At 47.4% G+C, this 12,957-nt stretch overlaps 1 protein-coding gene across 3 annotated transcripts in view; it reads left to right on the top strand.

The window, feature by feature from the left end:
- The window catches only part of LOC108498584 (vascular endothelial growth factor receptor kdr-like), a 137,151-nt gene that overhangs the window by 102,528 nt on the left and 21,666 nt on the right, over nt 1-12,957 (top strand). Inside the window, exons 17-24 of one of the 3 annotated variants that reach the window (XM_017817463.1) lie at nt 148-283; nt 1,526-1,630; nt 3,883-3,996; nt 7,307-7,395; nt 8,629-8,794; nt 9,346-9,443; nt 10,350-10,472; nt 10,579-10,690. In XM_017817463.1, the coding sequence (XP_017672952.1) occupies nt 148-283; nt 1,526-1,630; nt 3,883-3,996; nt 7,307-7,395; nt 8,629-8,794; nt 9,346-9,443; nt 10,350-10,472; nt 10,579-10,690 (943 nt within the window). Of the gene's footprint in view, nt 1-147; nt 284-1,525; nt 1,631-3,879; nt 3,997-7,306; nt 7,396-8,628; nt 8,795-9,345; nt 9,444-10,349; nt 10,473-10,578; nt 10,691-12,957 lie in introns of all 3 variants that reach the window. The other 2 variants (XM_017817454.1, XM_017817472.1) reach the window with 2 other exon arrangements.

The raw sequence follows: 12,957 nt of genomic DNA, 5'->3' as shown, positions 1-12,957 counted from the left end.
GGAGGCTGGAGTGATGGTTCAGAATAAATTGGAGAGCTAAGTCTGGAGTGCAGGGAACTCCCCAGACATCCCTCAGCCTCCACAGCTCTCTCCTATCAGAGTTGCAGGGTAAACACTGTGAATAATTTCTGCACCCCCTGTTTGTAGCCCGATGCCACAGATATTAAGACAGGATACCTGTCCATTATCATGGATCCGGAGGAGATGCCTCTTGATGAGCAGTGCGACCGCCTTCCCTACGACAGCAGCAAGTGGGAGTTCCCAAGGGACAGGTTGAGGCTGGGTGAGTGCTTTGGGGCTTTTCTTGGAGAAGGAGGATTCCTAACAGTCCTCAATTCCAGTGAATCTGTTGTATAACCCAGGAGCAGCCTATCCTTTAGTGCCAAGGTACTACATCCTTGGATCAAGGATCACAGAGCTCAGGATCGTCCTTAATGGAGGGTGGAGCAAGGGTGGTAAGGAAAGGAAAGATGTTGACTATGTCAAAATAGCTGGCACCTCTTTTTCTGCCTTGGAAAAGTGAAGCCAAACTATTGACAGAGAAGAAAGGTACCTCCAGGTGCTGTCCCTGCCGAAAGTATGGTTTCATTCTCATAGAGGAAAAGGAGAAGTCAATCCAAAAGGTCACAGTCTTTCAGAGAATTTTATTTTGAAGAAACCTATCAATTCATCAAATAATCAATTCCTTATTGACCATCTGAACTTGGCTTTGAATTGTAAAGAGCTAGCATGAAAAAATGAACCAATTTTCTTCTACCAGCTCAGCTTACTGGCTGATGGAGCAGGGAAATGTAAAAAGCAAGTTGTGTTTGTATAGCTAAACAGTAACATCTGTGTGATCTGAGGAGTGTGGGGAATATATCTGTATTTGTGTATGCTCTTGGGGCTTCAGCTGGAAAACATGGAAGAAGGAGATAGACAAAAATCACAAAAGCTGAGATGATGGTTGGACATAAAGTCAGACTATCCGTGATGCCCGGTGCACTCTGCTGCACTGGGGGTCAGAGCCCTCAGAGCATACCAGGTAACACAGGCATGACAATTCAAATGGAAGAGAACATAAAATATAATCTTTTATTCCATTTAGTAAAGCTTTGCCCTCAAATCAATGTCAATTACTGAAGGGTTAAAGGGCTGTGACTGCCTGAGTGCCTCAACTGGCTCTCTTCATGATTCCTGAGAGATCAGGGATCCACAATCCACGCAAACTGACTTTCTTGGGCTTCAGGACAGCCCTAGGTAACGTTTTTACCTTCCGGGCATGTGTATGTGTCAGCCTTGCCTTCAGCTGAGTGCAGATCGATTTATTCTCCTCTGTTCTATCCCGTCCTGTATCGCATCAAAGCCATATGGATATAAATCCCCCCCTATATATCCATATGCTGCAATATGTGATCCAGCTTCTGCGCCTGTCGGGCTGTGTGTTGTGCCTGGGATCTCTTGCACAGCTCAGGTTGCATGTTCCCCTCCCTCCTGATCCACACTGTTGGTCCCCTGGGCTCACTCTTGACTCTTGCTCCTCTAGGTAAAACACTGGGTCATGGTGCTTTTGGGAAGGTGGTGGAGGCGTCTGCTTTTGGCATTGATAAATCTTCAACCTGCAAAACAGTTGCCGTAAAAATGCTCAAAGGTACATCCATCCCTCTGAGATCCCCCCCGGACTCCTCGGGGGACCTGCGGGCAATGAGGTTTCCAGTTCTCAGCTCCCCAGCTCATTGTGTTCAGGAGGGAGTGGGTTTCCATGTGGGAGCAATTAGTCATCCTGCAGTGCTGGGACGTGGAGGAAATGACAGGCGGGCTCCGTGCTGCGCTGCTGATTGAGGCTGGTATTCCTAGAGGAGGGAAACAGCAGCTTCCAGGTCTGGGGGTTAGGAGGGAAACAGCTTACGGAGTGTAATTACATGAGATAGGCTGAAATTGGATCTGAGCTGCCATCACAGCCCTTCCAGATGTAGAACAGTTCAAGGGGTTGGAAGAAAAGCAATGCCAAGGGAGTGAATTAGAGACATCTTGCTTGCAATTATTGAAATTAAGGAAAGCTTTTACCCTTCGGTGGTGGGAAGGGGGAACCTGGGGCCTGTTCTTCCATATTGTATTTGCACACAAAGCTCTGCAGACAGCATGGGAATAAATGCACATGGCCTGCCTGGGTCAGGGTCTTTAACTGCTCACTGAGGGTGTTTCCCAAAGTCCAATCCATGCTCACCGGGTGGCTGCTCCTGGCCCACACTGCTCCATCACTGCTGCATGACACTACTAACCCCTGCAACGGCACTGCTGCCACAGGATTTGGCTTCTGTGTCCAGCTGCCTCTCCTGATGCTCTGCTGCTTCCTGTCTCTCTGAAATTGCAAAAGCATCCATTTATCACCTGTCTGGAACTCCCTGGAACCTGGTCTCCCTTCTCTACTTTAGTCAGCAGACCTTCAGATCATCTCTCCTGATGTTGTTTCCTCTATCCCATGTCCATCTTGAAATCCCTGAAATATCCTAGAAGCCCCTGATCCAGACACATTCCCATCTCCATACAAAACTTACTGCCCTGGACAGCCCTGGGTTTTCATTCCCTTCCATGCTGTGCTTCCCAGCTGATCCTCATGCCAGCTCTACCCTGCCAGCACATATTCAGCAAACCATTTGCCAGATCCCCCATCGTTTTACACCTCCCTCCCCCCAGTGGAGGCAGCTGCCTCCTGCTCTCATCTGTCCCTCCCCAACTAACGTGCCCATAATTCATCACTTTCATGAATAAAGCAGATTCTCTAGTGTCAGTCAATCCATTCGGGGGGGGAAAAGGCTCTGGAGATGTCTGCATTTCTGCAATTCCAGCACTGTGTGTCATTTCCATGCAATGGGCTGGTATCTGTTCTGGATTGAAGGCTAAAATTCAATGGGCAAGATTATCTGAGACACTTGTGAGGCTGCACCGTTCAGATTTTGTCAGGTGTGTGTTCCACCTCCTGCCAGGGGAATTCAGGAGTGATATCACCCATGTACACACCCAGCTACAAACACTGATGACTGGAGAAATCTTGGGCTTGGAAGAGCTCCTTCTTCGTGACACAGTTTGGGGAAAGATTTGTTTGTGGAGGATTCTGCAAACAGATAAAGTTACACTTGTCACACCAAATTATCTGTTACGTAACTTTTTCCTCATATTTAAATTTTACATCATTCAAAGGCAAAACCAGAGGAAAAAGCACACAGCCCCTTCTCTTAAAATACACCATGGAAGTTTGGGATAGAAGGCAGGGAAAACAAGGCACCTGAACAACTTTCTCCTGCCCTAAAGGACAGTGTGACTGACCTTGGGCTTCACTGAGTGTCAAGGTCATGGTTCACACACAGAGATCCCCCCCCATCTTTGTTGGAAAGTTATTTTAGGGTTGATAAGCTCTTACAGGGCTGGGATTTAGTAGTGCTGTACATTTTGGGACACAATGTGGATTCCTCCATCCCCTGCAGTGGAGAGCTGCTCAGTACTGAGGTACTGTACCAAAGTCCTGCTGAGCTCCACAGCCACGGGAGAGATGGAGGAACACTTCCCATGGGCTGGGGGGGCTTGGAGGGCTTGACTGATCCTTTGCTAAGCTTGCAAAATTGAGTCCTTGCAAAGGGATCTGGTTTGGGGGAAGGGACAGTAACCCTCCATAACCCAAGCTCGAGAAAGGAAGAGGCACCCAAAAGATAAAGTGTTATCCCACTTCATAAAGGTCAGCAGACAATGAAATGGATGAATTATTATCTGTTTGAGTCTGAAAAGCAAAGATATTACAAGTAACCTGGGTGGGTTTTGTTTCAAAGTATAAACAGGATCTTGCTGTGTCCTGTTCAAAATATCCTGTTGTGTAAAGATGATTTTTTTCCTGTTTATCTTAAGCAGAATGTGCAACTACTAATGAATGCAAGGCTTTAATGTCTGAACTGAAGATCCTCATCCATATAGGACATCACTTGAATGTAGTCAACCTGCTGGGAGCCTGCACCAAAGCTGGAGGTGAGAAGTCTTCAGTAAATCAGGAGCAAAGGAACACTTTTCAGATACACAGGTGTTGGGATGTGCCCGAGGTGGAGTCCAAGTCTGCAGTTAATGCAAGCACAAACATTTCCAGCTCTCTGCTCACAGGGGAGCTTCTGCTGCTGCAGAATGTGGCCTCACCTTATCAAGGGTTCTGAACATCTCCCAGCCCATAGTGTCACTTCTCTGTTTTCCCTGGAAGCCTGTTTACAAAAGGGATTATGGCCTGAATGGAGGCAGGACACTGAATTGCAATTAGGTGCCCAATTGTTCCAACAGGCACTCCTGGTCATTTCAAAGGTTCTTCTGCCTCTCCTCCCCTGCCTTATCAGGAGGATGCACCAGGCTGAGCACTTGGCTCACTGAGGCCTCCTCCCTTCCCGGGCACTTCACCCTCTCTGGGCAAACAGGGGCAGGTTTTGCTTGGTGTGCAGGAAGGCTGGGGCAGGTCTGAGCTGGACACAACAACAACATGGACTTCCACAGGGCTGAGCTGGCAGGACTGGCCTGACAGCATACAAAGGGTCTGTGGCAAAGTGCACTTAAACAAAGGGCTCCATCAATCTCAGCCCTTTGTCACTACAACATCCCTTCCCACATCGCCATCCCTGTCTCTCACCATGCTTCAACTTCAGGAGCAGCAGCTCTCGAGGATAGCTCTTCACTGCTGACCCTGAACTTTCAAAACCATCCCCAAAGGACAGATTGAGGTGACCTGAGGGGAAGAAAAACCCCAGAGTGAAATAAATTAAGGAGAAACAGCGCCAGAGATGGTGCACACATCTGTGGCCATCTGAGCTATCAATCTCCCAAAGAACACGCCCAGTCACGGGGGACAAAGAAAACCTCAGTGAGGTAGATTTGGTTGGATGCCAGGGCAGAAATCTTCCCTCCAGCAAGGTGCTCCCAGTTCTTCAGGGAGCAGTGAGCAACCAGCAGCCACAGATACTGCTGGAATCTAGGAGCCAGGGATGGGGAACTTGCAGGAATTGTTGTAGCACTGCAGATCCCAAAAGCTTGTATGGGAGGATGGGCAGCTCCAGCTGGAGGGATTTAGGGTTCAGCCCACTTGGACAGAGCATGGTGCTAAAAACACCAAGGTTGCAGGTTTGATTTCCATATGGACCATTCACTTAAGAGCTGAACTCAGTGATGCTTGTGGGTCCCTTCCAACTCCATCTTCTGTGATGAGAGACAGGAGCCAGGAGCCTTTGCTTGGGACTATGAGTAGAGTGGAAGGAACATTAGGGATGCTGGTGATTCTCCTCCCCTGACAGGACAGTGAGGTGCCTCAAACGTGGCCGCAGGACTGAGGGCTCAGAAGTTCTTCACCAAAGCACCGACTCAGCCCCAGAGCTCCCCTTGCTCAGCCAGACACAGCTCAGGGACTGATCTAAGACTCTGAGAAACATCTTCTCCCAGGGGGCCCTCCACTTCCCGTTCTCCAGCCTGCTCCATCCCAGCTGCGCTCCAGGTGGGAAGTGACCCTCATTCCTCCCTGCCAGGTGCCAGGGAAAGCCTCTGCTGCCTTTGGAGAGCAGTCCTTGGAGCAGAGGGCACAGAGGAGCCTCCAGGCAGGCAATGCTTTGTTTTTCTCTGAGCAATGCAAGTGCAGACCAAAGGAAAACAGCCCTGAGCTCTGGAGACAGGCAGGGATTGGAGTTACCATTAAAGAGCCATTGCAGAACACAGCTCTCTCTCCTTCCCTGACAGGGTTTGTGTAACCATGGAACAGTATTCCTGGTGAACACTGATATTAAGTATGCACATATATTATTTTAACATCATAACAAATAACAAATTTTTAACACTTTGGCAGGGTGTCTGATGTCGAGCAGTTACAACTAATGCACAGTATATGCTTCACAATGAGGAAACAAAATACAGAGAGGCCATGTCTAGGAAGCATTTCAAAAACATGAATAAATCACTAAGTGGAGCTTCACAGCTGTTCTTGGAATCTACATTTCCTCAGGGTGCCCATGAGGGACATTTGAGTTTGGGTCCTTCAGAACTGAGGAGGGCCAGATCCCAGCTCTGGAGCCTTGCAGAGGTGGGCACAGCACTGGCAGCTCAGATTTGGGGCCAGTTGTGGTTTTTCCCAGGGCTGAACATGTTCCAGCTGCAGTCAGCAGGAACTGGGGCTCCTGGGCAGCCCCAGGGTGTGTTCTCAGCCCAGCAGAGCCATGGGGCTGTGCAGGTACAGAGCTAGGCAGAAATACAGTGTCATGGGCAAGCTGCTGGTTCTCACTTCAGGGGTTCACCATCTCCCTGTTAATGGGACCATCTACTTCCAAAAGGTGCTCTCCCTGTCTCAGAGGGATGCAGCAGCCAGGCTCTCCCAGGGTCACTGCTCCCTCCCTTCCCCCTCTCATCCTCTCCAGTCAATACTGTCCAGGCTCGGTGTGCCCAGGTTGGATATATCCAGTCAGGAATCCTGACCAGAGCTCTTCTTCCCCAAGGCCAAGTGCAGCTCCCAGCCCTTTTCCTTTGAAGTTCAAGCTCCTAAGTCTGAACTACAGACCTTTCTGTGTTCTCCACAGAAAAAAGTTTCTGGACATGAAAGTTTGAGAGCTTGGGGTGGATAGTAATCCCTGTCTATACACATCCTAGTCCTGTGATTTCACCTTATCTTACATTTGGTGACTACAAAAAGCAGTGATTCTGCCAAAGGTAGAGAATGCAGCTTTTCCCTCCCCTAATAGCTCACACTGCAACATAAAAGCACTTCAAGCAGATCTTAAAAACATGCATAATTGTACAAAAGCAGCAATTGCACTAAATCTACAGTAGTTTGCACAGAAATAAGAAAGGAAGAAACTGAGAGGACTTTCAAGACTTCCAAAAACTTCAGACTAAGTATTTTTGCAACTTTTGATTCAGATCTGCCTATGGCCCTGCATACTTTTATTTCTTCTGATGGCATCAGCTCCACCCAAAACAAACAACTGGGAAGCCAGCAGAGAAAATGAAAGCTGCTCCATGCTATGGACTATGCACAGAGAAAACCAACCTTCACAGCATCTGAGACTGGACATTCTGTTGATCATCCTGAATTTTCCTATTTGATAAATAAGGAATAAATGCCAACATCTAAAACTAAGAATCAGCACTGTGTTCCCTTCTCTCCACATCCCTACTAATTGTGTCCTTCTGCAGTGTCACTTCTCTCCTCTGTGTCATAAGAATGCCAGTATTTACTTATTTTGAAGAGGTTTTGGGAGGATAAGTTAGAATTATGTGCTTTGCAATGATTCAAAACTCATTTGATTCTCACTGTCTTTATTAGGTCCTTTAATGGTCATAGTGGAATATTGCAAATATGGAAATCTGTCCAACTATTTAAGAGGAAAACGGGGAGATTTCATTGCATGCAAGGTAAGAAAATGATACACTTCTCATAGTCCCAAGGCAGGGAATCAACAACCATGGTCACAGGCTGGATTTTTCTGCACTGGCACTGTTGGGCATTTCTGTGGGTACTTTATTTTCTCACCACATTTCAATTTGTATGAGCAAGAAAAGAAAATGTTTTCCTCTGCAGGGTCTCACTCCCATCCTCCTCTGCAGTAGTTGCAAATACCCAAGCACCGTGGTGCACCTAAGAGGGAGAGAGGGAATTACCCCCAGCTCAAGGCGGGCAATAAGTAGTAGTGAAAAACTGGCCTCAACTGAACTAGGAGAAGGTGAACCCTCCAAAACATAAGCCTGGTTTGGGGATTTTTGTTTCCAGGCCCACACCCCCCACTAAAAGCAGCTCATCCTTCCACCATCTGCTCATTCCCATCCTCTGTTTGTCCCTTCCCCCGTGCTAGCCCAGTCTGTGCTGGATGCAGGGACCTGGATCAAGGACATGTCTGCACTAAAATTAACCAAATGGTTTGGTTTCCAACAGTTGTCTGCATCCACACAAACATCTGTGCTGGCACAGCCTGGGCTGGGACAGGGGGGTGGACACAGGAGACCAGGAGTCAGCGCTGGGGAGGGAATGGCACTGCCTCCTCCTTGTGAACATAAAGCATGGAAAGGGCTCTCTGATCCCAGCCCTGCCTGAAACTGGAGCCTCCCAAGATTATTTTCCCGGATGAATCCATAATTATTATTATTATTATTGGAGCCATTGTGTACAGGCACAGAAGTACATGAGGTACTTTGTGTGAGTGAAGGAGATTTTCCTGGTACAGGCACTCAGAATTTCTTTCTCACCATTGTTTCCTTGATGAATTGAGGGGCTGGTTCTGTCTCCCTCCCCAGGACAGGGTGAGACAGACACATAGTGCACATCATGCACGTGCCTTGAACTGGTCTATAATGCCTTCCCAAGAAAGCAAGAGGCACAGAACCACAGTATCTCTCTGCTCACCTCTCAGTCTCCCCCAGCCAGCTCCCAGCTCACTTTTCTGGGGCAACATTGCAATCAGTGAAATGGGAGGTTCTGTATTAGTAGGAAACCAGGCTTCCTTAGCTCTGCTCTTCAGGGAACATCATGTTCAAACATGTTTGGAGCTCGTCTGCAGAGGACATTTTCTCCATATGCCATTCTGTTCCATAGTTTGAATCCTCAGGCATTGCATCAACCAAAGCTACAAATGAGTTTTATGCTATTTCTAGTCCCAGGAAAACTCTGACCAAGCAGAGAAGAGTCTGGATGAGTCCAACAGCGACCTGACTGAACTGATCAAGAGGCGCCTTGAGAGCGTAGCCAGCACAGGCAGCTCTGCTAGCTCAGGATTTATTGAAGATAAGAGTTACAGCGACTCAGAAGATGATGAAGAAGGTAAACAAAACCCACCTAATCCCAAATCTTTTCTTGTAAAAGTTTGTGGCACTTGGCCAGTGCCACACACCCTGTCACACACTTAACAAGCCCTGACACAGCTTGGTTTGTTCCCGAAGTTGCAAATTCTTCCTGTTGCCTGTTCCCCACTCCAACTTTCTCACTGAAAGAGGTTGGCAGTGATGAATTGCATAGAAAAGCTGCTCCTGTTGTGTGAGAGAAGCAATAGCAATGTTTTACCACAAGATTTGTGAGGCCACTCTCTTCCCAGTCTCCTCACTCACTCTCTGTGAAGTTTTCTTCACTCCTATCCCCCGGTGCTGTTTTCCCCATAGCTAAATGACATGATTAATGTGCACTAGAACTTGTTAAATCATCTGATCTTCTGCCTCTGGATCAGTGGTTCCTACCCCAGAGCTGCAGGTCCAGCAGAGATCTCTCCTACTGACACTCAGATGCAGGGCTGGGGTCACAGAGTGCCAGAGGCACCAGTGCCACCGAGGTCTGGAGCTGTTGCTCCAGTGTTTTGCCTTGTCTGTGATCTCTCCTAGATGCTGAGGATCTGTACAAGAGGCCCCTGACTTTGGAGGATCTGATTTGCTACAGCTTCCAAGTGGCCAAAGGCATGGAGTTCCTCGCCTCCCGAAAAGTGAGCTCATTCACACTTCTATCCCAGAACCTTGAGTATCTGGTATGGAGAAATCCAAACATGCTCTTGAGTCTGAGTAATCTGCTTTTTGCTCTTCTATTAAAGCCTTGGAGATCATGTTGGCTCTGGTGGTTAAGCAATAAGTAGCAGTGAAGAGGTTGGGAAGGGATATCCATCATGTTCTTGGCTGCAGGGACTGGCATCTGTAACAGGAGAGTTTAGATAGAAAGGCTGAATACAGATTGTGAGACAATTCTTGGAACTGCCTCATAAATAAATGCAGAAAAGGCTTCTTGTAGAGAAAGGTCCTTCTAGTGTGATCAACAACAGCGCTACTGAAAAATGAAGGGGAGTATCCAGCTATTCCTTTGGCTTGTCAGCAGTGTTGGAGAGTTAGCAGTGTCAGCAGAGTTAGCACCTCTTTTGGATACAATGGGAAGGATGTTTGCAGCCTGTGGAACACCTTTTCTGTAAATGGAATGTAATACATGTGCCAAAGTGTGCACACAACTGTGGGCTTGCACTGACACAGCTCCCAGGGAGCACAGGAATCCCGAGCAGAGTCACCCCCATCTCACACACTCCTGGGCCTGCATTTGCAAATGTAGCTGCAGCTGCCTTTCGACCTCTCCCAATTTTCCCAGTGGACAGTTAGTTAGAAAATAGGATTCCCTTTGTCTTGTCATAACTGTGAAAGTCAGAGAATTACCTGCAATATTGGCTTGTTCCCCGAGTAATTCTCTCCTTTGCATGGAACTGAATGTTTGGGGCAGGTTCCCTCACAGATTCCCTTCTCTAACCTGCTCACGACAGCAGGTCATTTATCTCCCCATTCCCAAAGAAATTCTCCTGCTCTCAGCTCTGGCAGGGAGCCCCTCTGATCCCCTGTGTCCTTGTTCCTTCCAGTGCATCCACCGGGATTTGGCAGCGAGGAACATCCTGCTCTCCGAGAACAACGTGGTCAAGATCTGTGACTTCGGCCTGGCCAGGGACATTTATAAAGACCCCGACTACGTACGGAAGGGAGATGTAAGTGGAAGGAGCTGGAATTGTTATCCTCAAGTTGTTGTTCCCCACGGGCTTGGGTGGATCAGTAACAGCAGCCCTGGCAACCCGTTGTGTCTTTGGTGTCCAGGCCCGGCTCCCACTCAAATGGATGGCTCCAGAGGCTATTTTTGACAAGATTTACACAACACAGAGTGATGTGTGGTCCTTTGGAGTGCTGCTCTGGGAAATATTTTCTCTAGGTAAGAATGATTTTCCCCTAATTTATGGCTCCTATGCTAAGAAAAGCTTTTAACAAAAGGTGCTGGTGTGGAGCAGCATTTCTGCTTCAGCTGGGACAAGTGCACAGTGCAAGGCAGGTGTGAAATAAAGCCACTGGGCTGAGGTTAGTGAGAACTCCACCTGAAAACCATGAACACTGGGGAGGGGGGAACAAAAATCCTAAGTCCTGGACCTAACATTTGTAGCCACTGAAAGCAACAGAACCCAGAGATACAACAAGCCCTTGCTGCTGGGAAGTGAGATGCTTCTTTGACAGCAATGAAGAAGTTTCCCATCCAACTATATTTTCCTGAAGAAATCTGCTTCAGGAACCCCCACGGCCCCAAGGCTGGAGGGTCCCCATGCTGAGGGCACAGGGGGCTGATGTTGCTCGTGGCAGCCCGTGGAACACAAGGGAGATTGCCCACATGATGTTTTATCCCATCTTAATTTTCTTCCCCACAAAATCTAAGGTTTTCTAAGTAAGAAAAATGTCTTGGCAGCAGCTGCCATGAGGCTGATCTGAGAACCAGTGCTGGGCTCTGCCTGAGTCCTTCTGGCAGTGGACAGGTAGAACCACGTACTCTTGTGCCCATATCGTTTGCAAGACACAACATTGCTGAAAGAACAGGAATGGAGTTCTTTATGTGCTACAGATTTCATCCCAGGGTGCTGTTAGAAATCTTAGCCTCATTGAGATCTGGTTCCTGTCCAGCACATAAAGCTGTGAAACCAAGACAAGAAGCCTCACAGACAGGTGGACTTTGCTGCTCTCAGATTTGCCTTGCAGAGTGGCAAGTTTTGTTTTCCTGAGGGAATTTAGGAATGTCAGCTCTGGCTTTTTAATCAGCATTTGCAGACAAAAGAAAACAAGAAGCATTGTCAGCTTAAGATGCTGGATTTTAAAGCAAACTCTGTAATCTCCTTCTATCTTTAGTTCATGGATTAGTTGAAATTAATGATCGGGCTCAAGATGCCAAGTCAAGATGCAAAGTCTGGAGCTGTTTCTGTCCTAATCTTTCTTTAAGGCTGACTGCAAAATCACAACTTGCTTTCAGTCCAAGACTTTCATTTGTACTCTCCTCTAGTCCATGTCAGCACACAAAATTCACATTCAAATGGTTAAAACACGTGGCAGTTCCTGCTTTCTCCAGGGCTCAGTCCTGTTTATTTAGTGATGTTATTTTGGTGTAACACCTCTGTGGCTCTGTAACAGCATCACCTGCTGCAGGTGCTTTGAAACACCACAGAAAGGCAAAGCTCCAGAAGCACGAGCGGTGCCCCATTTTTAACAGATTGTTCAGGAAGATGCACCAGCAGAGACATACTCTGAGGAAACAGGCACTGGGCACCTCCAGGGAACCAAAGGAACTGAATACTGATGAGTGGCAAGAGGCACTTCAGAAACAGGCTTTATATCATTCCCAGAGGTCCTGACAGACTTTAACAGATGTGACTTTCAGGTCATTTGGCCTGACCAATACAAATAAAAAATAGAGTCACTGAAACTCACTTCTATTTTTATCTAGTTTCTAAAAACAATTTGTCTGATTTCTTTTAATTTTAGATAGTGCTTTTTCTTAATGAAGGTGTTTTCCTGGCACAATAGACTGTCCTTTTCTGAATTCAGAGGAACCTACCAGACTCCTGCCAGGGCTGCCATCCGTGAACAGCCTCTGCCCTGGGATGACGTAGGTCACAAACTCCTTTTTCTCTCAGTGGCACAGGTTCAAAAGCAGTCATTTTCTCTGAGAGGGTTTTTCATACAGATCATCCAGGCATGCCTGTGGTTTGGCACTGCTCACATCTGCAGCTCCAATGATAAATATTTAATTAAGGATTTGTGTCACTGATTGAATTCTCTTATATAAAAGTTTTACAGATCATTGAGAGCCAAGGGATGGAAGTTGTTTGTCGTTGCTACAGGGTATGTTTCGTCTCCCATTTACAAGTGCTGCTTTTGCTGGGTCCCACAGACTTAGCACCCTCTAAAAAAGGGAAAAACACTGATTAGGAAACTGCAGAGTTTAGTTTGGTCATGGGTCCTTCCAGAGGCAGGAGCTGAGAGGACAACAGGCTTCCTCCAGAAAGGCTGGATCCATGTTGGTGATACACAGGGAAATCAGGGCTTGAGAGAGACTGTTCATTTTCATCTGAGGCTGAGTTTGCAATGAGCTTTAAATTATTCCAAAGGGGTCAGCACACCTCATGTCAGGTGGTGCCAGCAATGTTTAATACACCCTGAAAT

Source organism: Lepidothrix coronata, unplaced genomic scaffold, assembly GCF_001604755.1.
Source record: "Lepidothrix coronata isolate B3197 unplaced genomic scaffold, Lepidothrix_coronata-1.0 Scaffold2, whole genome shotgun sequence".
In the NCBI taxonomy this organism is placed as follows: Eukaryota; Metazoa; Chordata; class Aves; order Passeriformes; family Pipridae; genus Lepidothrix; species Lepidothrix coronata.
The sequence above is the reverse complement of the archived record's forward strand: the minus strand, read 5'-3'. Positions and strand labels throughout refer to the sequence as shown.